Source organism: Thrips palmi, unplaced genomic scaffold (assembly GCF_012932325.1).
Source record: "Thrips palmi isolate BJ-2018 unplaced genomic scaffold, TpBJ-2018v1 HiC_scaffold_10, whole genome shotgun sequence".
NCBI classification, from domain to species: domain Eukaryota; kingdom Metazoa; phylum Arthropoda; class Insecta; order Thysanoptera; family Thripidae; genus Thrips; species Thrips palmi.
This window is the reverse complement of record NW_023144621.1, coordinates 16,440,085-16,466,909: the sequence shown is the minus strand read 5'-3', so window position 1 is coordinate 16,466,909 and position 26,825 is coordinate 16,440,085. Positions and strand designations below refer to the sequence as shown.

Sequence of the window (26,825 nt, the reverse complement as noted above, 5' to 3'; positions counted from 1 at the left end):
CTAAGCGGGACTCGAACCGACCGTGTGGCCCCGCTCGTTCGGAGAGCACCCGGCCGAACGTCGGCTGGGTGACTGAGTGATAAGCCGACGGCGACGTCACCCGCGCCGCGCGGCAGCCAGGCGGCAGCTGCCCGATTTCCCAGGCCAGACGGAGACGGACGGAGAGACAAGGTCAGGGAAAACGGAGTCAAGGCCGTCGCGGTGCAGCGGGGACCGCGTTCGAAACCGACAAAAAATAAAACGTTCAATAATTTATTCCACGTCAATGACGCCGGCGGGCCGAACCAAAACACACACACACGTTCGCTACACTGCACTCGCGCGCACGCGACCGCCACGCCCCTGGCGCCCCTGGCGGACGAGGCGAGACACACTGAAGGGCGCCGCGCCGCGCCCAGCCTGGCCCAGCCTCGCGTCCGATGTTCGAAAATCGGACAGTCGTCTCGTCACGCGAGCGGAGCGCGGCCCGACGCGCACCTCGCGGGGGCACTGTAACCAGATCGCGTCATTGGGACGGCGCTGTCTGTCTCCCTCGCACCCCTGTGGGGCGCCCCGCGAGTGCGAGAGGGGCAGGGAGATAGCCGCCGGCAGGTTGGCAGGGCCGGGCAGCGCGCAGTGCGGCAGAACAAGTGCAGCCAACTTGCCGGCTCGCCGGACCAACTTCCCGCCGCGGCGCGCCGCCTGCGCCGCCCAGGGCGATTAGCAGCCCGCTGGGGGCGGGGCGGGGCGGGGCGGGGCGGGGCGGCCGCACAATGCAATCGCGCAGTAAATCCAGATGGGAACGCAGATATGCATCGTGGCGACGCGGTAAAAGCGCGGCGGTTCGAACCGAGGCGCGGCCGCAGCGGCAGACTCATTCCGACGAGAGTCTTCCCGCCGCCAAAGACGCGTTTTGAGCTCCAGAGTCGCTAAACGGGGCTCGAACCGACCGTGTGACCCCACCAATGGATTCCTCGATCGGAGAGCAATCCATTGGTGGGGTCACACGTTCGGTTCGAGTCCCATTTAGCGACTCTGGAGATCACAACGCGTCCGGGGTTTTCTGACAAGTCCACAGTGGAGTGCAGCGTGCTGCGTTTCGGCGTGGGCGCGCGGGGCACGGGCGTGCGGGGCACGGGCGTGCCGACACCGCGGTGCGGCGCGTGACGCTACGCTCGTCTGGCCGCGCGGGACTTTCCCGGCGATGCGATCACAGTCACGCAGCCACGCGCGTGCTCCCCATTGGTGCGGGTGCGAGTGAGACAGACAATCGGCCGGCCGGCCAGCGACAAGCGGTGTCGTGATCCCGGTCGGCCTGGTCGCTCGCGACACGGCGATCGGGGTGCACGCTGCGCCCTGCACCGCGCATCCACAGCCACCCCCGCACAGTGGGCCAGCGGACCGGTGGAGGCGGACAAAATCCTTCACGCGTTGAGCTCCAGAGGCGCTAAACAGGACTCGAACCGAACGTGTGACCCCACCAATGGATTGCTCTCCAAACGAGGAATCTATTGGTGGGGTCACACGTTCTGTTCGAGTCCCCACCGGTCTCCTGGCCCGCCCACTGTGCCCCGGGCCCTTCACAGAGAGGCACATTGTTGGCCAGCGGATCCATTCGGAAATCAGATCAAGTGAGAAATGCGGGAGTTTACATGATGGTGAACCTTCCCCCACCCCTTTACACACACATACACACATACACACACGCCCCCGGCCCATTGAGAAACTCTTGAATGGTACTGCAGCTCTTTTCACGTGGTTTCACTTTTGCGAGCCACCCGCCCCGCCCCGCCCCGCCTCCCCGGAGCAGCGCGGAGCCGTGGCGGCGCGGAGCCCTTGAGAACGCCCGCCGTCCACTCGCTCGAGACCGCGATCATCAACTCTCGCTCGCTCGGCGCCCGATACCCTGCCATTACCGCGCCCTTGGCGAGCCCTCATTGGCTGCCCGCGAATGAATGAATGAATGAATGAATGAATGAATGAATGAATGAATGAATGAATGAATGAATGAATGAATGAATGAATGAATGAATGAATGAATGAATGAATGGTCAGTACGGCACGCGTGCCCAAATTTCGAAGGGACTGAGCAGGCTGATTCCGAACACAGCGCATTCGTCGCTCGCTCCGTCTCTCTCGCACTCAGCCAGCGGCCCGTAAGGGTGCGAGAGAGACGGAGCGACGCCGGCCAACGAGGCGCGGCGCGTCGCCTTGACATTCAAACCGCGACCGCGGCGGCTCGGTCCAGCTAGATCAGCCCGGCCCGACCCGGCCGGCTCGGCCGAGAAACAGTCCCTCCTCCGCACGCCGTTCGGCTCGGCACATCGCACTCGCCACAAACTTCAAAATGAACATCTCGACATAAGCTCAGGCAAATGTTCTACACAGTCTTATAGGCATTTTCTTTGCGAGACTTTCCTATTTTCACCTGGTCTCTAGAAAGAGACAGAGCTTGGGCGGTGCCCTTCCGGGGCCCTCGGGTCTTCGCGGGGGCCGCGGGGCCCTGGAGTGGCACTGCCACCGGATGCGTGCAGGAGCGCTGGAGAACACTACACTGTCTTTTTATTATTCTTCTTACGTCAACGATGAGTCTGCAAGTGGAGCGCCACGCCCGTCGCTCTGTCTCTCTCGCACTCGCGGTGCGTCCCGCGGGGCGTCCCGCAGGCCGCAGGGGTGCGAGAGAGACAGGGCGACTGCGTCGCGCCCTTCTGGGCGTTCGGGGCGTTCTGGGAAGCGCGGCGTCGCGGCGCGGCCACCACGTGCTCGCCGCCCCGTCTCTCTCGCACCCACGGGGCGACCCGCACTGGCGAGAGAGAGGCAGGGCGAGACTGTTGGAATGAGTCTGCTGGCAAGTGGACAACGAGGGCCACCTCCTCGAGGGGCACTCCACGCCCCGCACGCCAAGGCACTGGACGCGGCGAAGCAACGACCGAGGCGACCACGTGGCAGTGACCAAGTGAGACGCCGTCACACTGTGGATTTGCCAGAAGACCGGTGGAGGCGGCCAAAACTCTAGACGCGAGGCGAGCTCCAGAGTCGCTAAACAGGACTCGAACAGAACGTGTGACCCCACCAATGGATTCCTCGTTCGGAGAGCAATCCATTGGTGGGGTCACACGTTCGGTTCGAGTCCCATGTAATAAGCTCAAAACGCGTCCGGGAATTTGACCGCCTGCAAATCCACTGTGCATCTCGGCCATGACCAATGACCTCCGACCCCGACTGTGACCCCTCCCTGGCGGCGGTGTTCCCGGCCGCGGCCCACGACGCCGCGGCGAAAACCAATACTTTGTGGAGGCATCGACACGATCTGCCCACGCGGGGCGACGCGGGGCCTACACTGGCCACACCTCGCGGGCCGCGGCCACAATTTACAGTGCAGCATTTCTCGCTCACGGACGCCGAGGCAGCGTATCGCCGACATGATTTATCCGTCCCTCCGTCCACAGCCCTGCTCGTCCTCGGAGTCCCCGACGGCCCGCCAGGATCGCGTCAGACTGCAGGCTGATGCCGAGAGTCCCTTTCGTCGCTCTGTCTCTCTCGCACTCATGGGGCGTCCCCTGGAGGTGCGAGAGAGACAGAGCGAGGAGTGCAGACTGTGGGAAAAGCCCTCGCGACAGACCTTATGACTTTCAAATGGCCGCCGGCGTGGTCGAACTGACCTGCCAAGCCTGCCAACCGGGCAGCGCGGTGCGTGCGGGACAAATTGACAGCTGTCAGCTCGGCCGCGTCAGCTCGCCGTCAGCTCGGCCGCGCTGACACGACACGCGTCGCGGGCGGCCGGCGCGGCGTGCTTTCCAAACGGGAAAAAAGAGTCGAGAAAACAGAGTGCAGAATAACGAAACGGTTTAAGCGAGTTGTTGAAAGACAATGAGGCTAGCAGCTGGGCGTCGCGGCGCTGCTCTGTGGGGCAGTGAGCCAGCCTGCAGGCCCTGCAGACCGATTCCGAGAGTCGAGCTGTCTCTCTCGCACTCGTGGAGCGTCCCGTAGAGGTGCGAGAGAGACAGAGCGAATCAGTGTGCTGGCGGCTCTGCTCTAGCAGTGGCGGCGCCAATGGATTCGCCGCGCAGCAGTCGGCACCGCAATGGAGAACGGTCCAGGGCAGTTAGCGGGCGGTGCGTCCAGAAGGCCGTGCTCGGTACAGTCGCGCGAGTGAGGAAAAGCCCTTCCAACTAAACAGGACTCAAACCGGAAGTGTGACCCCACCAACGGATTCCTCGTTCGGAGAGCAATCCGTTGGTGGGGTCACACGTTCGGTTTAAGTCCCATTCGGCGACTCTGGAACTCAAAACGCGTCTAGAGTTTTGGCCGCCTCCACCTCTTTGAACCCTCACTGCGACGACGTTTGGCAGCGTGGCAGTGCACCGCCCGATGCACCGAGTCGACGCCACGTTGACAGCGATATTTATAGAGTCCCCTTTCGTTTCCCTTCTTTCCACCAAAGCTCTCCGTTTCCGCGCAAGCCGACCAGAAACATACGAAGCCAGGACAGAAAAACCGCCGCTACTACCATTCCTGGAGAGCGAGCTTTGCGCTGTACCCGGCTCCGAAGCAACTCTTCTTGCCAGACAAATAGGAAAGAAGACCACGCGCCGCGTTCTCCCCAAATCATGTTCCCACCTACGCCGCTCTATCTCCCTCTCCGTGCCGCTATCCTCGTCTATCTGCCGGGCCGATTGTCCGAGAGGGCCGAGACGGCGTGGGAAGGGAAGTCTCGCGAGCCGAGACCCGACGGGGGAAGTGACACGTGCAGACGCAACTACATCGCCCGAGCAAAATCATGTTCACCCGAGTCCACAGTGGATTTGCCAAATTCCCGGACGCCTTTTGAGCTCCAGAGTCGCTAAATGGGGCTCGAACCGAACGTGTGACCCCACCAATGGATCTCTCTCCGAACGAGGAATCCATTGGTGGGGTCACACGTTCGGTTCGAGTCCTATTTAGCGAATTTTGGCCACCTCCATCGGTCTCCTGGCAAATCCACTGCGGACTCGGCACCACATTGCTTTTTTGCTCCTTCCAAATCCATCTTTCCAGTCCACTGGCCGCGCTGTGCCGCGATGAAGTAGGCATTTTGGGGGACGCTCCAGGGGGGCCCACACTTTACGGCTTCGAGGGCCGGAAAGGGACCAAGGCCTCGGAAAGGCGCGGGAACCGCCTCACACCTCACGCACCTGCAGCTGCCCCAAGACAGACAGACAGACAGACAGACAGACAGACAGACAGGCACACAAACGGACCGACACTGCCCCAAGGCTGACTGACCACTTCGTCCAGGCCGAGCGGCCAACCGACTCGACTCACAGCGCAGCAAACCGTGCGCGGGAAACTAACCAACATTTTTCGACTGATCTGCCCGACGACGCGTCCTCAATGCAGGTAAGCCACAAAAACCAAAACAAAGTCGACTTCCCGTCGGAAACGGAAATAAAACGCAGGAAAGGAAGTCAACTACTAAAAGTCCTGTACTAACTGCGTAAAACTGCGCGACAGGGCGCGAGTTTTCTGAGAGTGCCCGCATGTTCCGGCGGTACAAGCACTGCCAACACAAAACAGGACGACTGCACACACACACACAGACCCTTGTGCGTGTGAGTGTTTGTACGCACGGACTGCAAGGAGCATGTCACGACTGTCGCGCGTTGCGTCACACCGGTGCGTTACGATCGCACCACACCGTCAGTTCTGCCGTACAATAATCCAAAGTTTTTTTTTTTTTTGGCAAAGTACGTACACGACTACCAGCACTTTCCCCTTCCCCACTTGAAAGAAAAACTTGCTTCTTTGCTACAGAAATCGCATGGGCAACAGCCCGGCCCAAGCAGAGAACAATTTTACGACAAATTATTGCCCGTGACCTCTACCTTGAGCCGCGAACGTGAACAACAACAGCAACAGCAAGACGGTCCACTTTAAATTATCACACTAGCAGCTCGCGCAGCCAACGAGCTCCGCCACAATAAAGACTCAACAGGTTCTATCTCCATCTAGCATCGTCTCTCCAGGCATGCAGCAGTAAAACACGCAAATAAAGGAAAAAAAGTTTTTTTTTTTAAGCGGTCGCTCCAGGCCAATCAGAGAGACCGTCCGAGTTTCGCGGCGGCCTGCAATTACTTTTCGGGGCTGTTAACGTTAAGACGCCGCCGCCGATGCCGGCAAAATGTTAATCGGTCTATTTCTCAAAATTATTTAGCGCCCGGCGAACTTGCCCCGGGAATGTTAATGACAGCGCGTCGACGAGTCGGTCCATTCCGCTACACTGCCGTGATGATCAATGGCGGGATCAATGCCAGGAGACCGGCGGAGGCGGCCAAAATTCGAGACGCGTTTTGAGCTCCAGAGTCGCTAAATGGCACTCGAACCTACCGTGTGACCCCACCAATGGATTCCTCGTTCGGAGAGCAACCTATTGGTGGCGGTCACACGTTCGGTTCGAGTCAAATTTCGGTCGCCTCCATCCATCTTCTTGCTTCTGGCCCACTGTGAGGCGGAGCAAAAACGAGAAAACCTCGCCTCGTGGGACTATTCCGTTTTCTTCTCTTTGCTTTTCCGCGCAGGAAAGGACAAGGGGTGTCGCGACAGCGCGTCGTCGGCCACGTCGGCCAGCACCAGAACGGCCCAACCTTTCGATTCGGGAAGGGCTCTCGAAATAGAAGGGCCGGCACAGGGGGCTGCCCTGGCCGGATTCGTCAACTGAAAATTTAGTCTCGGGACCGGAAAATGTTTCCCAGTGTACACGATATAAATAGACCTTTCAACGACCTTTCGAATCATTTGATAAATATCCTGAGGCGATCCTTGTGCAATATCGCCCCCCCCCTTTTCCTCTTTATCGGGAGTCTCCTCCAGGCCTGACCCCAGCCCACGACAAAGAGCGCTAGCCCCCCCACTGTACCGGGTTCGCCCTGTCTTTCGCTCCACGATCCCAGAGATGCATGATGCTTCCGATAGTTCCTTCCGAAGTCGCGGCAGGGCTACCGCCGCTCTGGCTCTCTCTCTCGTTCTGGCGGGACGCGAGTGCGAGAGAGACAGCGCGCCCAGCCAGGCCCACCGGCACGAGTCGTGAACTGAATGCGGCCGATATAGTCCACGGCGAAAACTGCTCCAAAGGTCGAGGGCCCCCAAGCACTGGGCCGGAAGACCGGGTGGCGGCGGTCAAAACAGCTCTAGACGCGTTTTGAGCTCCAGAGTCGCTAAATGGGACTCGAACCGAACGTGTGGCCCCACCAATGGATTCCGCTCGTTCGGAGCGAGCAATCCATAGGTTCAGTTCGAGTTCCATTAAGCGACTCTGGAGCTCAAAACGCGTCTTGAGTTTTGGCCGCCTCCACCGGTCTTCCGGCCCACTGTGCGAAGGCGCCCGGGCCGAAGGGCCCCATTAGGCGCCGAAGGGCCCCGGAGACGGCTCGCCCAGGATGTGTGAGGCGCCGTCCCCCGCGGCGGGCGGGTACGCGAGCACGGCCAAGTACATTGAGTCGCTGTCCATTCTATTCTTAGGGTTGCCGACAGTTCGCTTCCGTGACGTGCGCGGGGCTCGGCGGGGCTCGGCGGGGCTCATTGGCGAAAACGGCCCCGTCGGTGGATCGGCGGGTCCGCCAATATCCCAGTGCAGTCAGATAAGAAAGTGTGCCGGAACGTTTCCGAGAGAAAAGAGGGCTGGATCGGATCAAACCGGCCAAGGGGGGGCCGCCTGGACAAACAGCGCCTAAAGTCACACGAGTGTTGCGGCACAGCGAGCGGCGCCAGCACACTGTGCGTGACCCACTTACAGTGGCCCGCACTACTAACTTTACACCAGGCTGGCAACGCCGTGGCAAGCGCATCCACCTGTTGCGGCACCTGTCAGTGTCGCTCCGTCTCTCTCGCACTCACGGGGCGTGTCGCACGCGTGCGAGAGAGACGATGCGTTGAATGACCTTTCTGATTCAAAGCAGAAAGAGTTTCTAGTGAGGTGGGTTGTGAAGCACATTTCTAGCAGTGTCGCCGAGAGGCAGAAGGGACACTGCGCCTGGAAATCGTCACCCAGCCATCCCGGCAGCCAGCCAGGCAGCCAGCCAGCCAGGCAGCCAGCCAGCCAGCAGCCAGGCCCATCCCCGTTCCTTGTCTTCCTTGCGGTGGCAGCGCGGTTATTTGAGTGGGTTTCCCGAATCCGCTCTCCCTCTCTATCACTCACTCTCTCTGCAGTGTCACAGCGTGGTCACAGCTTCTCCTGGCTGTCTCTCTCTCTCTCTTTCTCGCAGTGTCGCGACGCTGCGGTGCGCGCACGTCTCCACAGGCAGCGGTGCAAGGCAAGGAAAGGGAGAGGGAGAGAGAGGGGGAAGGAGAGAGGGAGAGAGGCTGCAGCCGCTGCAGCGGACCGGGAAGAGTCCCCAATCGTGCACAGCCCAGCACGGCACAGCCCGGCACAGCCCTTCTCAGAGACCGACACACGCACACAGACACACACACACAGACAAACGCACACAGACACACACACACAGACACACGCACACAGACACACACACAGACACGCACACAGACACACACACACACACACAGCCAAACGTCGCACTGAAATAACCGTCCACGTGCAAGCGCCTGCGAGAGAGAGAGACAGGACGAATTAGAGGTAAAGCCAAAGCTTGGAGGGCTATACTTTGTAACAACAATGCACGCCGGCCCCGCACTGTAAGGCCTAAGCCACTTTCACGCACATTTTCGACCTGCATAACAGCGTGGCCCGGTTTCCGATCGCCCACCCGCCACGCACCGTCTCGCTCTCTCTCTCTCTCTCTCTCACTCCGACACGGGGCGCCCCGTGCGAGAGAGACAGAGCGACAACTGCTCGGCTCGGCGGCGCTGCCAGAGCGAATCCCGGACACGCCCCTCGCGGGGCCTCGACAGCCCAGAGGGGCCTAGGGGGACCTAGAGAACCTTACAGAGGGCCAGTGGGCCAAGGCGGCCGAAATTCTAGACGCGTTTTGAGCTCCAGTGTCGCTAAACAGGACTCAAACCGAACGCGTGACCTCACCAATGGATTCCTCGTTCGGAGAGCAATCCATTGGTGGAGTCACACGTTCGGTTCGAGTCCGTTCAGCGACTCTGCAGCTCGAAACGCGTCCGGGATTTTGGCCGCCTCCGCCTCGTGGGCCCACTACCTCCGCCGGTCTTCTGGCCCACTGAGAGGCAGCCCCGGTGCATCGGCGCGCCATGGCCGCCATGGCGTGTGCAAGAAAGAAAGTGCGCACGCCTCCAAACGCCCAGCGCGCCCGGCATGGCGCCCGCCGCCACCAGGCGCCCTTCGAGGCGCCCTTCCCGCGGCCCGCGGCGACAAGTGGCTACACTGTCAAAAAGAAAAGGCTCCCGTTTTCATTATTCCCATTCCCAAGCCGTCTCCACATTTCGTTCATTTCTCTGGACATTCCGCCGCCTACAGCCGTTTGGTCATCCCTGCCGGTCAGTCGGGTTGGACTGGAGGAGGGCTGGCTGGAGGGGGCTGAGGGGGTACACTGGGTACTCCGCGATCGCGGTGAGCCAACGCAACGAGGAAAAAAAAACACACAACGTGCAGGAAAGTACACTGCGAGAAAAGGCCTGGCGCGGCACTAACAAGACAACGAGTCAGCCACGCCATGCTGGCTGCTTGGCGTGCTCGTTGGCGTGCTTGGCCGCCTTGGCGGACGTGGCCGACGTGGCGATGGGCAAGTCTTAGTCAGTTAGTCAATGTTGTTAGGACACACACACCATCTAGCGCCTTGTCCCGCCTTGTGTCTGGCGAGTGCAAAACGGACAACACTGTGCGGGCAAACACAGACACACACACACACACACAGGCAGCCTACCCACTGCGCCACTTAGAATCGCACATAGAATGTCTAAATAGGCGTGACCGGCGAAGTATCTCGGACGATAAATTACCATTAGCAAGGGCCGGCCCGTAAATCGCCAGGCTTCATAAAGCCACAAAAAAACTGGAAAGGTAATTGAGCTTAAGGAGGCGCAGGGTGACGTCAAGGATGAGAAAAAAGAGGGGGGCGTGTTTGAGAGCACACAAATACAGTAGTGGTAAAGCACGTGACGAATTTAGCGGAGTGGGGGCGTTTCGTCACGGGCCCATGTCAAAGCATGGCGCCAGTGGGTGGGTCACGACGGGGTTCAAGTACAGTACTACTCGATTTACTGACGGTCCCGAACTTACGTTTTTTTCTTTACATAGAAGGTACTTGTTTCTAATTTACATTGTGCATCGCTCGCTGAATGCAAGGGAAGTGCCTCACCACTTGCCTCCGTGTTCGTCGTTTTGATAAGCTGCAAGGGCGACGCCGGGCGATGCAGGGCGATGCCCCGCCCCCTTTTTCTCCCCCCCTCCCCCTTTCTCTGGAACTGCCAGTGCATGAAGAGGCGTAAGTACAGTACTACAACAACGCCACTCCACTACGCGTATAGTGCTGTCATGAGAAATTGCAAAAGCGCCGTCCCGAAATAGCCTGCGTGTAATCGAAGCGAAACGTCGCGTCGCCCCGCGCGCACAGTCCCCCCTTGGCTATCTGATAATGCGAGTACTAGAGCTTTCAGATACTCCGAACACAATCAACTCTTGGATTAGAAAACGCTCCACCTTTGCGCACTCGATCGGACGGACCCGGCCGGCAATAACAAACAGGTACACTAGCAAAATAATAATTAATTAAATGAAAAAATTGATGAATGACAGATGAAACGCAGAAGAGAAAGAGGTGGTTATCCACCTGCATCTGCTGCCGGGGCGCGCCGAGCAGGGCCGAGCAGAGCCAAGCCACGCATGGCAAGGGTGTGGCGGCCCGGTCGAGCTTCACTGGGCACCGAGCACCGAGCAGCACACCGTCGCTCTGTCTCAGTCGCACCCACGGGGCGTCCGGTGTAGGTGCGAGGGAGACAGAGCGACGACTCTCGGAATCGGTCCGCAGGGCAAGTGCTCACTCACACTGAGTCCGGCCACACGGGCCATACACCGGCATGCCAGTCACTGCGATCCCCAACGTCCCCAATCCGCGGTCGTCACCACACCAGTGCACCAGAGCGCGACACTGGGCTAATTAGCGCACCAACCCACACACCACTCACTCGAAAACAGTTTTAGACAAATACAAACAAACCGCCAGAAAAAAGGAGGGGGGGGGGGTTGGAAGAGTTATTTGGAGCATTTCCACGTCAAGCATGAAACTAGGGCTTCATTAAATGCTAATGAATCGATGTGTAATAATTTTAAAAACAGGGAAAGTTGAAATGAAACATCAAAATTTGTACAAAACCAAATTTGGAAAGGAAAAAAAATGCAATAAATCAAAACTCTTGTAAAATATGAAAGAATGACTCAAAACTAAAATATACTTTTTCACTTCTTCATATAGTCATCAACAAATGTTTTTCTAAAATAGAGCACAAATCCATTGAGATTTTTTGTCAATAAATTAGTCTTGCCAAATGAACAATTTTCTCACTATCACTGCAGGTGTATCAATTATTTCATTGAATCATTCTATCTATGCCCCAGTTTGTTAGCACTGCCAGTGTTAATTTACAAACCACACATGTGAAGTCCAACAGGAACACGCATCACTCGGCAGGCTAAGAATGAAATGTACCCGTACCTATTGATTGAATAAAGAAGTCCCACAAACCTTTAAACTTGCTCAAGTTTTCCTCATATCCTTGCTTGTTTTTGTCGAAGGTTACTGCATCGTTGGCAGCTTCATTTGGATCAAATCCAAGTCGTTCCTTGTAGTAAGACTGGCTCGACATTGTGAATGTTGATAATTCACAATGCGATGTTGAAGTCGTTGTTTACGGTGGGCAAAGTGTAGTAACCATGAGTATCCGTTGGCCACACTTTGCTCTCTTCGAAGGGCTATCACAGCCAAGTGTTCTTTCCGCCAAGTCACTCACTATTCACTTGTCAGCACTGATCACACACGAAAATATCTTGCTGAATCCAATAACTGTAAGGCACAACACTGAATTTAAGAAAAAGGAAAAGAAAGTAGCACCAATCAATCCTCTGTTCACAGCAACCATCCAAAGATGAATGTCAGCTCAAACACTAGATTTGGAAAGTGAAACTGAATTTTCTATAACCCAAATAGGGAAACCATTAATCAATTTGAGAGGGCACACAGCCTCACAGAGTGACCACGGCGGAGTCGGGTTCAGGACTGAGTGACTGACTTCAAGAATGAGTGGGTGCTGCTACCACATCAGCCGCTACAGCCGCTACAGCTGCCTCAGCCACCACTGGATTCCGTAGGCGGCACCCCTCCACTGCCAGTGGACCCCATCCCACCTTACATGGGCCATCACACTCACTCACACACACACACACGCCCAAACAGTTATTGCACTCTGGATGCAACACCATTAAAAATATTCTGCAGTAAAAAGCGGCTCTCAAATTAAATTGCTTATGACACTTCCGATTAAGTAAAAGAAAGACAAAATAAGGGAAAAAAGACTTGGAATCTGGAACTTTAATATAAATATTTTATTCATTGAAGAAGCTTTAATCTAATTTAAACAGAAAGAGATCTTTGAAATTGAAAAAAAATCCCATTACGCAATTCAACTAAAATTTTAAGTTTTCAGTTAAATTGTCGATATTTTCCCCCTCACACCAGACATATCAGGTTGGTGAAAATTAAACCTAAACAAAACCTGTCCAACTTCAGCAGGTGTTTACAACCTGTAAACAACCTTGCAGACAACCTAACCACTCAACTGTCAAAACATTCAAAAGTTGTAACAGAAAAGATAGCAAATGTGCTGAGCTGACATCCACTCCGTGTCGCTGGCTTGGTGTTCTGCCGTGTTTCGAACTGATTGGTGTTCCTTTCAGTGTTCTTCCCCGTCTTATGCTTGCAAGTCGGCCAACTCGGCCCAGCAACAAGCGACTTGCAGAGGTTATGTACGCCCGCCAGCAGCCACTGGCTCCCAGTGCGGGCGCCACGACAGCCTCCCAGACGTCGTTAGGTCCCGGTTACCCGACGGCCCCGTGGCTCGTCCACGGCGGTGCACTTGTCCGACTTCCACTGCGCTCGCTTGCAATTGCAAAAACACTTGCAGTGCATTGCTGCACCGAGCTGCCACAACACGGCCGCCGCGGCAGCAGCAGCAACACCTGCCACTACACCGTCAGGAGGCCCAGTGCCCCGACGGTATAGTCGGTGTGCAGTGCACCTGCCCTGCCGTGCCGCCACCGCCGCGACGCGTGCCGTGCTGCCGCACTGTACGGAGGCGTGACGCCGTGCTGCGCCGTGGACACGCCCGGCACGAGGCGAGGCAGGGCAAGACGGGGGGAATCGACGCGGTCCTGGTCCTGCAGACCGATTCCGAGAGTCGTTTTCGCCGCTCTGTCTCCCTGAAGGGGCGTCCCGGTCGGTGCGAGAGAGACAGCGCGACGAAAACGACTCTCGGAATCGGTCTGCTGGTCCACCCACGCCGGCTCGGCGGACTGGTTCAGTTTTGTGGGGCTTTTTTGTGGTCGTCTCGTCGTCAGGTCGGGCCGGGCCTACGATGTCTACCCACGCGCTGTGCTGGGCCGTGCTGGCCGTGCAGGCCTCTCGCGGCTCTGGCCGGCTTTGCCCCGCGCGCCACGGCCGCCACGCTCGCCGCGTAGGGCCTCGAGTCGTACCCGTACTCCGTACCGACCGCGGACCGCGGACCGCGCACTCCGCGTGCCGTTCGTTCTCGTTCGTCGGCCTGCCTGCCGTAGGCCGGCGTGGCGTTCACTGGCGGGCGAGGCGAGAGGCGAGAGGGGGCTCGACGCCTGCCTGCCCGGGGCCTGGGGCTGCCGCTCCCAAGGCGGACGCCGGGGACCCCGGGGGCGGGCCGGGGGAGGGAGGGGCGGGCAGGGAAGAGAGAGAGGGGGGCGTCGTCGCGCTGCCTTGCGGGCCTTGCGGGCCTTGCGCCGTCTGCTCTGCTGCAAGTCCGCGCCGACGCCGTCCGCTTGCCGGCGTCGTCGTCACGGTGAGCCCCACCACCCGGACGCCCCGCCACGCCGCCACGCCGCCACCGCGCCCCGCCACGCCGCGGACGCGCGCCGGCGCGGCAGACACCGGCCGGCGTTTCGTTTCGTCTCGTTTCGCGGCCGATCCCCTTCGGGTACCTTCGGGTACCCTCGGGTACCGTAGTGGCCCGCCGGAACAACGGAGACGACCAACTTCTCGTCGGCGAGGTCGTGCTGTTGTTGATCTCCACGGCGCCGCCGGGTGCAAGGTGAAAGTGCAGCGAAAATGCCCCGCCGCCCCGCCCACTGCACAGTGCACCAGCCTGGCGTAACCTGGCGACCGGGGTCACACGCTGGGCCTCACTGTGCATCAGAGGCCTCGGCTGGCAGCAGGCTTGCAGCGGGCAGCAGCCTAAGCGTTTTGTTTGGGACTTCCCCGAAGCCGCGCGACAACGAACACTGCTGTGTGTGTGTGTTGGTGTGTGTTCAAAAGGAGGCCTTATACGTTTCAACCGGCAGGGGCTCGCGCAGGGGCTGAGCCAGTGCGGAGGGGAGGGGGTGGAGCAAGGGCTCGGACAGGCTCGTGGGGGTGGTGACAATCTAATTTGACGCATTTACCACACACACACACACACACACACACACATCCTGCTGGGCGACACTGACCCGCACTGCAGCGCCACGGTCGGCGAGCGCCCCGCGTGTCTCCCCCCCCCCTTCCTCTCGAAACAAAATAGCTCCTCTATCCTCGAACTTGGCCCTCGCATCGCGATCCGCGCAGCCACGCGCAGCCGCATCCTGCCAGTCTCTCTCTCTTTCTGTCTCTCTGCGAGCAAGGCAAAAAGTAGAAGAAGGAAAGGATTGCGTGCCGATACAGTGTACCCCCTTGCCCTTGCCAGTGTGGACGCGTCCTCATCGGGGAAGGACTTCCCTCGGACGGGGCTGCGTTCACGGCCACCCTTCTCTCTCTCTCTCTTTCAGCGCACCCGGGTGGCGAGAGCGAGAGAGACGCCGCTAGTTCCGGGCGACGGCCTGCCTCCCAATCGCTGCATACCAATGAGTGTCACGGAGAGACAGGGCCCAACCGCCTAATCCGAACGCAAAGCCTCGCGTGATTAGATTCGGAGCCGACAGGCGTCGCTCCGTCTCTCTCGCACCCGCACGGGGCTTCCGGGTCGCCCCGCGAGTGCGAGAGAGACGGAGCGACGCGCTCCGGAATCGCCCTGCTGAGTCACCCGATCACTGGCAAGGTGACTGACTGGCTATCGCGAGGCGTCGCGGGGCGTCGCGAGGCGAGGCGGCTGGTCAGTGTTGGCAGCACTGTCGCCGCGTCTCTCTGTCTCTCTCGCTCTCGCAATCGGGGCGGGGCCGGGTGGGGGCAACAGGAGAATACCGCAGGGCTTAGGGCGCTTTTATTTGCAAACAACGCGATTAGTCGATCCTGATGTCATTGCCAGTGGGCCAGTCGGCGGGGGGACGGCGCGACATCGCGAGGTGCCCGTCGAACCATCAATGTGTGGATCGAGACGAAAAGTTTTGTCAAAAATGCCATTCCAGAAAGCAGCTAAATTCAGCGGCCCTACTGTGCCGACCTATAAACACACGCGTCGACCCTTTGGCAACAACAACGACAGGCGGCACGCGACGTTGTTGGTTTTCCCGCGAAGTCCCGCGAATTCTGTTTGTGAATTCCCCCGGCGTGTTTTTAGCAGTGGTACGCGAGACGGCCGGCAGACGACTGCAGCAATACGCGAAGTACGTGCTGTGTGCCCAGTGTGCCCGCTGTCTCTGCTCGTGGCGCAAAACAGAATGCACACCGAGGCTTGCGAAGGAAGCGACTGGGGCTGGGGGTGGGGGCAGTTGGCCGTTTAGGTGTCAGCAGCTCCACTAGACTACACAAACCGACTCAAACGGCCCACCGACGACAACTGCACCATTTACGGATCGGGGCGCGTTTTGAGCTCCTGAGTCGCTGAACAGGACTCGAACCGAACGCGGGGAATCCGAACGAGGAATCCATTGGTGGGGTCACACGTTATTCGGTTCGAGTCCCATTTAGCGACTCTGGAGCTCAAAACGCATCTGGAGTTTCGGCCGCCTGCGCCGGTCTTCTGGTCCACTGCCGCGCGGCCCCCCGGCGACCCGGCCGCCACCCGCACTGCTTTCGGCGCGGTCCCCACGCTCTGTCTCTCTCACACCCGCACGGCCCTGCGGCGCGCCGCGTGGGTGCGACAGAGACAGAGCGGCGCAACGACTCCAATCAGCCTCCAGCGCCTCCAGCGCGCGGCCCATTAAAGCGCGTTGATTGAGACGCCGCGTGGCGCCGCTAATTGGCAGTGTGGTGGGGCCAGGCCAAGGGCCAGCCCGCCAGGGCCAAGAGGACCACCACGACCCACCAGGGCTACCAGGACCCATGCTCTAGGCGGGAAAGAATTTTCGGCCATGCATGACGCTCGTAACCCTCGCCGTCCGGCAGAAGCACTCCCTGACGCAGGAGGACGCGCCGCGCACCGCGACGTCGCCGTCGCGGAGGGTCGCGGAGGCCGTCGTCCAGGTAATGGCCTCGTCCTCACGGTCCTCACGCAACGCGGCCGGGAGTTCCCCGAAGGACCGCGCCGGGACTGACAGGACTCAGGACGTCAGGACTCGGGACGGGCAGGCAGGCAAATGAGGGACGCCAAAGAAAAGCAAAAACAAAAAAACACAACCAGGATTGGGCATCGGCCGCGACGCCGCGGTCAGGTGGGCGACGAGCGGACGCGGGGGCAGGCGGACAGACAGACAGAGACAGACCGACCGACAGACAGACAGACAGACAGACAGACAGACGGACGGACGGACGGACAGACAGACGCCTGTGAGGTAGGCCACGCGCGTGCTCCTCGACGCGCGCGTCGGCCGGGTCGCCTACCCCGCCCGGGGTCCGCGGTGGCCGTGCGTCTAGCTTGGCCAGACTTGTCGCGACTATGGCGACTAGCTTGGCGTGCTTGGCGGTGGTCGCGGTGACGAGGCGCGACGTGAGTCACTCGGTTACCCTCCACATATGGGCTAATTCCTTCTTCTTCTTCGCCGCTCGGCCGCTCGGCCGGCGCCTTGCACCGCCAGCAGATGGCGCCGCCGCCGTCGCCTCCATCGCGTTGCAGCGCCGTCGGCCTCCTCGGCCTTCTCGGCGTTCGCCCGGCCATTTCCTCGCGCTAACGGGCCGCGTCTGTCTCTCTCGCACCCCTGCGGGACGCCTCGCGAGTGCGACAGAGACGGAGCCCGCCAGAGCGGCACGCCGTCCCTTCGGGCCTTCGGGCCTTCGGCGATGACGGGCAACGGGGTCAGCGCGAAAAAAGTGAAACTGACGCCGCGCGCCGCGCGTATTTGAACCCACGCCCACGCGTCACGGCGTCGCCATGGCGTCGCCATGGCGTCGCGGCTGACGGCCTACAGTGGCACACAACCAACCCCGTGAAAACAAGAAGCTCCCACCAAACCTCTTCTCTGTCTGAGTCTCTCTCTGTCTCTCTGTCGTCTCACTCTACGTCCCAGCTATCACGAGATTCACAGGGTGCTCCGACCCAGCTGTCTGAGCTTAGGGTCCTACTGGGGCCCCCGGCGATCGCTTGTGTCGCCGACCTGACAGCACCGGTTCCCATCCCGAACATCGAAGTAAAGCAGGAGGCCTCTCCATTCAGACTGGGGAGGGGGTGTAGAGTTCCACATTTTTCTTTCCAGTTTAAAATTTCAAATTTTTTGGAAGTTATGACAGTAAATGTTTACCTCGCTGCTCGTGGTCTGACCGGCAGGCTTCGCGTCTAGCGTTTAGGCCACCTGCGCCGGTCCTCTGGCAAATCCACTGTGGGCCGTGCTCTGGGGATGCTGGCAGGGCACAATTCAGGGCAGAAATCGAAGCCCCTTGGTACAGACGGACTGGCAGACAGACAGGCGGACTCCGCACCGAGCCAAACAAGGGCACGTGTGGTCACGAGGGCCCGGCCGGCGCGACGCCGCTGGAGACTCGCGGAGTGTCGCGGCGTGTCGCGGTTTCGGCCAGACTCGTCGCTCTGTCTCCCTCGCACTCGTGGGGCTCTCCGCAAGGGTGCGAGAGAGACAGAGCGAGAAAGCGATCTTCCGAATCGCTTCGGCAGACCCACGCAACGTGCCGCGGCCCGCGCGCCCAGCGGTTGGACCTCTTCCAGCCTCACTCTGTCTCTCTCGCACCCGTAAGGCGCACCCGCGAGTGCGAGAGAGACAGAGCGACGAAAGCGACTCCCAGCCTGCTGGGCTGGGCGCGGGGCGCTGCGATTGGCCGTCGGGACGGAAAGGCGGCAACGTGCGTGGGGTTCAAACGCTCTGCCTCGACTCTGCGTGGACCGCCGTGGAACGCCGCGGAACGGGAGAGCAGCAAACTTAAGTACCGTCCGCGGGTCAGGAGGAGATTTAAACTTGAGGTCGTCCCAAAATTGTAGTTCTGTAAAAAGAAAGGTAGAAATTTTGGATTCTTCTGAAAACTAAGCGACTGTGTCACTCCAAAAAAAAAGAAGAAAATCTCCAATCCGTAAAATTGGGAAATTAATTTGACTAAGTGGGCACTTTTGGGCAGCTTGATTCGGACGTAGGGGTGAAGTGTATGCGGATTGGGTTTTGGCGCGCTGGCCTACAGTGTGCTCGCTGCATGCCTACGCTGCTAGCAGTGTGCTAGCAGTGCACCGCCGGTGCCCGTCCAAATCGCCCATTGTTCCTGCGGCCAGCTGACTGATTCCGAGAGTCGCTTTCGTCGCTCCGTCTCTCTCGCACTCGTGGGGCGTCCCGCACAGGTGCGAGAGAGACGGAGCGACGAGTCTGGCAGGACGAAGGCAGGACGTGACGAACGAACAAAATCCATGCTAAACGGGAGACAAAGACCATTCAGCCCACGAGCAAGGAGCAAGAGCGGGGCAAGGGACACTACACTACAAGGGGTCCTTGCGTCACCGCCTCGGAGGCAGGGCGCCCCGAAGCAGCTCGCGCGGACCCCCACTGGCGGAACTAACTCCCTTCCGTGGCCGAAACGGTAGCGTTACGAGCGTGAAGCACAGAGCAACTTAGTGAGTGCATCGAATTTCAAAATGAACTCGTTTAGTACGTTTCGCTCTCAACTACGTATCTTCGTTTGAAAGTTACATACTCCTGGTTAGCGACTCTGGAGCTCAAAACGCGTCTAGAATTTTTGCCGCGCCTCCGCCGGTTTTCTGGCCCACTGCGTGCAGGCTGCAAGCTGCAGCAACACGGCAATGCACTTGGCGCGCCCCAATTCGAACAGGCCGCGCCGGAGGCAGCACACTGCGGGGGCACCGAGGGCGCTATTTGCACGACGGCCTCGCGCTGCCAATAACGCCTTAGCAGTCCGCTTTATTGGCCACTAAACGGGCAGCTGGGCGTTAGTCACCACCGAGGGCCAGCCCAGCCCGGCGCGGCCCAGCCCATGGGCCAGCCGGCCACGCTAGGCCAGGCCCCGCCACCCGCCACTCGCACAGACGTCCGCCCTGCAGGCTGATTCCGTGAGGCGTCTCTCTCGCACTCACGGGGCGTCCCGTGCGGGTGCGACAGAGCGACGAGAAAGACTCTCACTCTGCAGATGACGCGCGCCTTCTGGAAAAAGAGCCGCCCCCATGCAGATCGCCTGGCAGGCCGTCAGGCTGACCGAGCCGAGCCGAGCCGAGCCGCTGACAAAGTGCTTTTTCAGTCGCGGTCATAAAAGTGCCGCCAGCGCATGGCGACTGCATGGCGACACTGCAGTTCGAGGCAAACTTACTTCGGCAAACACGTCCGACTTTGGAGGAGGTGCGAGCTACACTAGATGTGCCCAAGCGAGGCAGGTGAAATGTTACACCTGCACCCACAGTGGGACAGAAGACGGGCGCAGGCGGCCGAAACTCTAGACGCGTTTCGAGCTCCAGAGTCGCTAAACAGGACTCGAGCCGAACGTGTGACCCCACCAATGGATTGCTCTCCGAACGAGGAATCCGTTGGTGGGGTCACACGTTCGATTCGAGTCCCGTTAGCGACTCTGGAGCTCAAAATGCGTCTAGAGTTTTGGCCGCTCCACCGGTCTTCTGGCCCACTGCTAAGGCACGGCCAAGGAAGGAGTGGAGATTGCAGTGGCGCTGCAGCCGGGCGGAATCTGCAAAGGCGGGCAAGGCGGGCAGGGCGGGCGCGGGCAGGGAGCGCCAGCCAGGCATACGCCGCATACGCCACAGTGAGCCGCTAATCGGAGGTGTCGGTGGCAGGGCAGGGCGGGGCGGGGCGGGGCGGGGCGTGGGCAGACCGCGAATCGGAGAGACAGGAAAGTCGGGCGGAAAGAGGGGGCGGGGCAGGCGGGACGGCGCATTTTCAAAGGTGTCGAAACTGCTGCCAACACTTCAGCGATAGTCACCGCTGCGCTGCGCTGCACGGCAGGGCCTGTGATGCTAAAAGTTCTCCATGCGATGAAAAAACAGGGCTTCTGGAGGCTGTTTTTTTTTTCGCTGGCCGGCGAAAGACACTGCGTGGGGTGGCGCCGGCGGAAGGTGGGGGACGGTGGGGGCACGCCGCGGCGGCCGCGAGTTCAAGGTGGCGACCCCCCTCCTTGCTCTGGCAAGACGACGCCCACCTTCGTCTGCTATCCCATTCATTCGCTGTGCCGGCTATCGCGCCTCCATCTCGCGTACCACTTTCTCGCACTATTACTCGGCTACTCTCGTTGCTCTTCCCGCCAAACGACTCGAAAGCTTGGGCGGGAAACTGGAACCGAAGGCGACCTCAACGCGTGGGTCACCAAGGGCAGGGACGCACAGTGGGCCAGAGGACCGGCGCAGGCGGCCGAAACTCAAGACGCGTTTCGAGCTCCAGAGTCGCTACCCGGGACTCGAACCGAGCGTGTGACCCCACCAATGGATTCCTCGTTCGGAGGGCAATCCATTGGCGAGGTCACACGTTCGGTTCGAGTCCCATTTAGCGACTCTGGAGCTCAAAACGCGTCGGGGATTATGCCCATGAATCGCTGCGGCCGGTTACGCGGGGTAGCGTCACCCAGGGCGGGGCGGTTGAGTCAGGCCCGTATGCAAATGGCCCCGATCCGGGCTGCCTCCGCGGTCGCGGCGCGAAGGGAGCGCAACAAGGCGAGGGGCCAGGGGGGCGCACCGGCTGGACTTGCACGGAGGGGCCCACGCCGAGTGACGTCACCGCGTCCCTTCCGACGCCCCCGGACCGAGCCAGGCCGCGGAGCCAGGCCGCGGGGCCGCGCACCGGAGGAGCCGAGGCAGGGCGGGGCGGGCCCACCTGGGCTGGGCACGCCGTCGTGGGCACGCGGCCAACACCGTTTTTCATCAAATTTCGGAGCGCCGACGCCGCGTGGCTCGCGGACGGACGGACAGACATTCCAGAGGAGGCGCCTCGGGTCCGTCCGAGTCCGTCACATGTCCGCCAAGTGACACGGCGACCAACAGAGACCAAGGACCGCCAAGGACTGAGCGGGAACAATCACTCGGCGCTCATTAAGCAGCAGGTGTAAAACGAACCCGAAGGTCCGCCGCGCCGCAAACGGACGGACGGACGGACAGACAGACAGACAGACATCCATCATGTCACGCCGCGTCATATCACTGCCATGCTCATTACTTCACGTACGCCCTCGTAAAAGGGGCTGGCTCGTGATGAGAAAAAAAAGATCGCAGGACGCAAGGGGAGTCGAACCCGCGACGCCAACGCACAATGCAGGTGCTTGCGAAAAAACAGGTCGACACCGGTAAACGCGCCAACGAAGGCTCATAGAAAAATTAACAAATTCAGCAGCAGTCAATTTGTACCCCAGGGGCAAACTTTCAAGTATAGCTAAAATGGTTAGAAAAGAAGTAAATAATTTCTTAAAAAAGAAATTATCACATTGTGGCTGCAGCAGTGGCATGCACTATAAGTTAAAATTGGTATTCCCCTCGGCCTAAGCTTCCTGTTGCTGCCTGAGAGAATGCTATCGCAGTCATGGGACGGGCCGCTGGGCCAGACAAGGCGTGCAATCTAATCAGAGATATTAGCGTATCAGATGCTCGAGTCTGCCAATCATCCGCCGGTCAACGGCAGCGCCTCTGCTGTCTCTCTCGCACCCGCACCGCCGCGGCGGCACGCCCCGCGAGTGCGAGAGAGAGAGAGACGGAGCGGCGCTGCAGGCACGTGTCTGGGTTGGCCAGCGTGGCCAGCGCGGCCAGCGACACAGGGCCTTAATCCGAGGCATTATTAATGACTAGGCGCGGCCCTCCCAACGATCTGATTTACACCGCCTCAAAGCCCGTCGACGGGGGAGCGGTGAAACGTTAAAAATAGAGGATGGCGACGCGCGCTCCGAACGTGGAGCTCCAGGAAGGACAGAGTACAACTTAAGGTACTTGAGGCCTTAATGGTAATGGTAATGAAGCAGGCCAACCCGCGGGCCTTCGGAGTGCGGCGGTCTGCCTACCCGCGTTTCTCAGGCGCTCCTTGAGGGGGAGAGAGCGCGGACAGCGCCTGGAAGCAGGCAGCCCATTCGACGAGCCGGGTGGAGCCGGGCACAGGGGCAGGCCAGGCCCGCCAGGCCGGGCAGACACTGAGGCGCTCTGTCGGCGAGCGTCGCAACCACGCCACGCCGCGGCAGCGCGGGGTAGCGCCGGCGCCGCATCAGCTGTTGGGCCCCTGCACAGGGCAAGGGGTATCGCCGCGGCGCTAGCAGTCGCTAGCAGACGACGCAGCAGACGACGCCGACCCGGCCGGCGTCGCGCTGGCGGGCCGCGCCATGCCGTGCCGTGCCGACGCCAGCCAGGCCCGCCGTTTTTTCGTGGGACCGCTAGCCGCGCCGCGACGCGCCGCGACGTCGCTCCGTCTCTCTCGCACCCGCAGTGCGGCGGCAAGGGGAGAGAGAGAGAGAGAGAGAGAGAGAGAGAGAGAGAGCGTCGTTCGCACGGTGATAAGAGAGTGAATGACATGTCCCCGCGAGGACGTCATCTAATGGCCGAACCTGCACCGCAGTGCCTGCCCGGCCTGCTCCGCGGTTCCGCCAGTTCCGCGCGTGTTGTGAATACACACGTCACTGTACACACACTGTGAACTACGTAGTAGCACTACCCTCGGTTGCCCTCATCGTCGGAGGCCTCAGACCACATCCTCTCTGCCTCGCAAGCAGGATAGAGGCTAACCAGCAACGCGAACGGTGAACCGACAAACACACGAAAAGCCTACGACGATGCCGCTCGGTTGAGCTTCGATCCGGGGATTACCCGGTACGTTTGCAGTGCAGTGGCATTGCGAGCCGGAGTGTAATCGGAATGGGTACCTTCACGCCCTGAACGCCGCGCCACGCCGCACCGCGCCACGCCGCGATAGGCCTGTTTGAGCAGCTGTCGCCGACTGTGACGAGTCCCGGCGAGCGGCGCCAGCACGCCAGCAGCCCGACAGGTACGAGTACGGAAATACCGGCAGCCTCCCGGGCCGCGGTTTCAAATACCTTTTCAAATATCGCGGGTCGAGTGTACAGTGGGCCAGAAGGCCGGTGGAGGCGGCCAAAATTCTAAACACGTTTCGAGTTCCAGAGTCGCTAAATGGGACTCGAACCGAACGCGTGACCCAACCAATAAATTGCTCTCCGATACAATGGTAGGGTCACGCGTCCGGTTTGAATCCCATTCAGCGACATTGGAGCCCAAAACGAGTCTAGAATTTTGGCCGCATCCGCCGTTTTACTGGCCCACTGTGGAGTGTGTGGTGGCGATGATACTCTACTTATTCATTCATTTATTTTGACAATCGGACTGAAAACCCCGCTAGTTTCCCGAATAGTGCGTGACCCGAGAGGGAGGACCTCCAGGGCAACATTAGCCGGTCCGCAGGGAGCAGCGGAGTTGTAGCAGCGAATTGAAACTTTGCCGTGTGTTTGCTGGTCGGTCTCGGCCGACCACGGGTAGGTGCGGGGGCGGGGCGGACGGGGCGCGGTTCAATAGGGCTCGGTGTTTGCCATTCCAATCCGTTCTCTCTTTGCTCTACGTCTCCAGACCGCTCCGTTCTTTCCCCCAGGTCACTCACTCACCGCCCTCGACCCCCCCCCCTCCCCGGACACAGTGGCACTAGCAAATTTTACTTTTGTAGTGGAGGGAGGCTACTCAATGACGAGAAAAGTCATGTTAATGCCTACCGCCTTGCGCTGTCCGTGGATCGGGAAACACCGTCGAATTCCTGCAACCGCTTCTCTCTCTCCCTCTCACCCACGGTGCTTGGGCACGGCTGCGCAGCACAGTGGGCCAGAAGACCGGCGGAGGCGGCCAAAACTCGAGACGCGTTTTGAGCTCCAGAGTCGCTAAATGGGACTCGAACCGGGCGTGTGACCCCACCAGTGGATTCCTCGTTCGGAGAGCAATCCATTGGTGGGGTAAGACGCTCGGTTCTAGTCTTGTTTAGCGACTCTGGAGCTCAAAACGCGTCTAGAGTTTTGGCCGCCTCCACCGGTCTTCTGGCCCACTGTGCGCAGCCAGCGAGGCGAGAGCGCGGTCCGCTATTCTCACCTGGAAGCAGAACGAGAAGAACAAAACGTCAGCAATGTGTCCATCCATCATCGAAGGGAATCCGCGCGGCCAATTAGACAGCGCCAACGAGAGGGCCGTTTTGCACTTGCAGTGCACTTGCAGCACGTACGTCGCATGACTGCACGTGACACTCCCCTCACTTTAACACTGGCGTGCCTGGCCGTGCCTCTCCGGGATTGCGTCCGGAATGCGTTACCCCCGCCCCCTTCCTCTCTCTCTCCCTCTTCCCTTCCAGTCCCTTCACCTTGCCCTTGCCACGAGCAAGATGCGCTCGAGACAAAAGACTGTTATGCCACGCCGTGCCGCCTGACTACCCGAGTCACGGCGGTACACTGCCAAACAGGTTGCGAACAAAAATTGCAAAACTTTTGCAAAAATAAAAATTGGAATGGGTATGGGCTCTCGCCTTGCGTGGAACGATATTTGAATGGCATCGAGACCTCCGCTGGCTTACCGGCTCCCCAAGAGCGTTTCTCCGGCGTGTGCTGTCTGATGGCTGCATTGTTTTGCAGTGTGCGCGCACCGCACGGCAGTGGCCGGCAGAGCCGTGGCAGTGCCGTGGCAGTCACTCCCACAATGCCCTGCAGGCCCTGCAGAGTCTCGCTCTGTCTCCCTCGCACCCGTACGGGACACCCCTTGAGTGCGAGAGAGACAGTGTGCTGCAAGGGGCACGGACTGCGAAACATGTCTGATTGGGAGAGGAAGTGCGAGGGAGAAGGGCAAAGGTGAACGTCTCTCGCGGGAAGGAACAAAGGGAGCAAGAGAGTGAGTGAGTGAGAGAGAGAGAGAGAGAGAGAGAGAGAGAGAGAGAGAGAGAGAGAGAGAGAGAGAGAGAGAGAGAGAGGCCTCAGCCTCGCCCCGCCATTGGTCAGCCAGAATGAGACGGAGCCAGCGGTGCAGCAGGCAGGCGCGGATTCGGACGATTGGACCTCAAAGAACCGCCTGTGAAGTAGCCCTGAAGCCACAATTTGTCCCTTGGTAGGCAAAAACAGCTACTGTTCCCCTCCCTCAGGCCGGCTTGGATCCGCCACCGGGAGCAAGAAACTCCAAGTGTAAGACTAGACTTCAGTCTTAAACTATAGTTCCTTATAGAGCCCTCCTTCCACGTGTGGGCTGCCGTAAGCAATACATCACACGGTATGACCGAGCCGCGACGCACATGTTTACAGTCCCGACTTACGAGCCACGATTAAAAACGGAGAGCGGACACTCAATCTAAAATACGGCCGAGCGCTTTGCTTCTCGACAGGCAGACAAGAAAGCGTCCCTAGAGGACTGTAGAACTCGACGACAGCGTCTCGTGTAAAAACGAATTGTTCCGAAATCTTGCCGCCAGCCGTCCGAAAGAGCCGTCTCCAGAAAACCTTTTCTAGCTGCAGACAGATGGTTCTCCTAGCCACGTCTGATGCAGAGGCAGCGATTTTGCCGGAGGTGTGAGGCACGTTCGAATTTGGCGCCATTACCTGTCGGGGAGGGGCACTGGGGAATACCGGGAAACCGTCACATCGCATGACTCGTAGCTACGCCTTGCTGCGCCTTGCTGCGCCCAGGTTGGGATCCCACCGTGCCAAGAGGAAAAAGTAATCAGAAATAGCCAAGTAAATGCACGCATTTACCAAAACAAGTTAGCTTAGGTACATTTGTGACCCTGCTGAAAGGGCCCAGACTCATTACATAGTCACAGGAAAACATCCAAGGAAACTAACCTAACCTAGCCCAATCGGATCAACATTGGAGCAGGTGAGCGTCAAGTGCGCTTGCTCTGCTCGTCCGTCCTGCTAGGACGTGCTAGGAACTTCAGCAGTTTCGCTCCAGCTTTTCACAGTGCAGACACAGTACCTGAGTAGATCGCAAAGCGGTAGCAGCAGTGGCACACGCTCCGGGCGTAGCGGCGCATCGCCGTGGAGGCGTAGCCGGCGTAGCAGTGGATCTGGCAGATCTAGCACCAGCCAGCACCAGCCCGGCAGGCACTTCCCTCCAGGGCTCTCGTCGGCAGGCTACTGAGCGGTACACCAGTCAGTGGCCCAACCCTTCAGCCCCTCCCCCTGCCAGTGGTGTGGTGAGCATGCGAAGTTTGGCCGCCTCGCGGAAGTCAATCAAAGAGCGGAGCAATGCCACTGTTTTCACCGCAAAACAGCAAAGACTTTCTCGTCGGGAATCCGCGAGTGTGGACAAACCGAGCAGTTTGGGGCCGTTTTGCCGATGAGCAGCACATTTTTACGCAGATTTGTCGAGAGTTCTAGACAAGTAGGCTAATGTGGAGCCCTCCCACGCAGCCCTGTCTCATTTCCACCGCACGCCCCTAGGCACGCCCCAAGGCACGCCCTGCACGCACGGCGAGG

At 59.6% G+C, this 26,825-nt stretch overlaps 1 protein-coding gene across 12 annotated transcripts in view; it reads right to left on the bottom strand.

Moving 5' to 3' along the window:
- The window catches only part of LOC117650213 (dystonin), a 130,173-nt gene that overhangs the window by 82,873 nt on the left and 20,475 nt on the right, over positions 1–26,825 (bottom strand). For 4 of the 12 annotated variants that reach the window (XM_034393543.1, XM_034393613.1, XM_034393580.1 and 1 more), the window contains exons 1-2: positions 13,622–13,732; positions 11,589–11,936 (exon numbers count right to left, since the gene is read on the bottom strand). The exons of 3 other annotated variants lie outside the window; for them this stretch is intronic. In XM_034393543.1, the coding sequence (XP_034249434.1) occupies positions 11,589–11,739 (151 nt within the window). In that variant the 5' untranslated portion in view covers positions 11,740–11,936; positions 13,622–13,732. Of the gene's footprint in view, positions 1–11,588; positions 11,937–12,971; positions 13,127–13,621; positions 13,733–26,825 lie in introns of those variants that run through there. 5 more of the 12 variants (XM_034393588.1, XM_034393630.1, XM_034393570.1 and 2 more) reach the window with 4 other exon arrangements.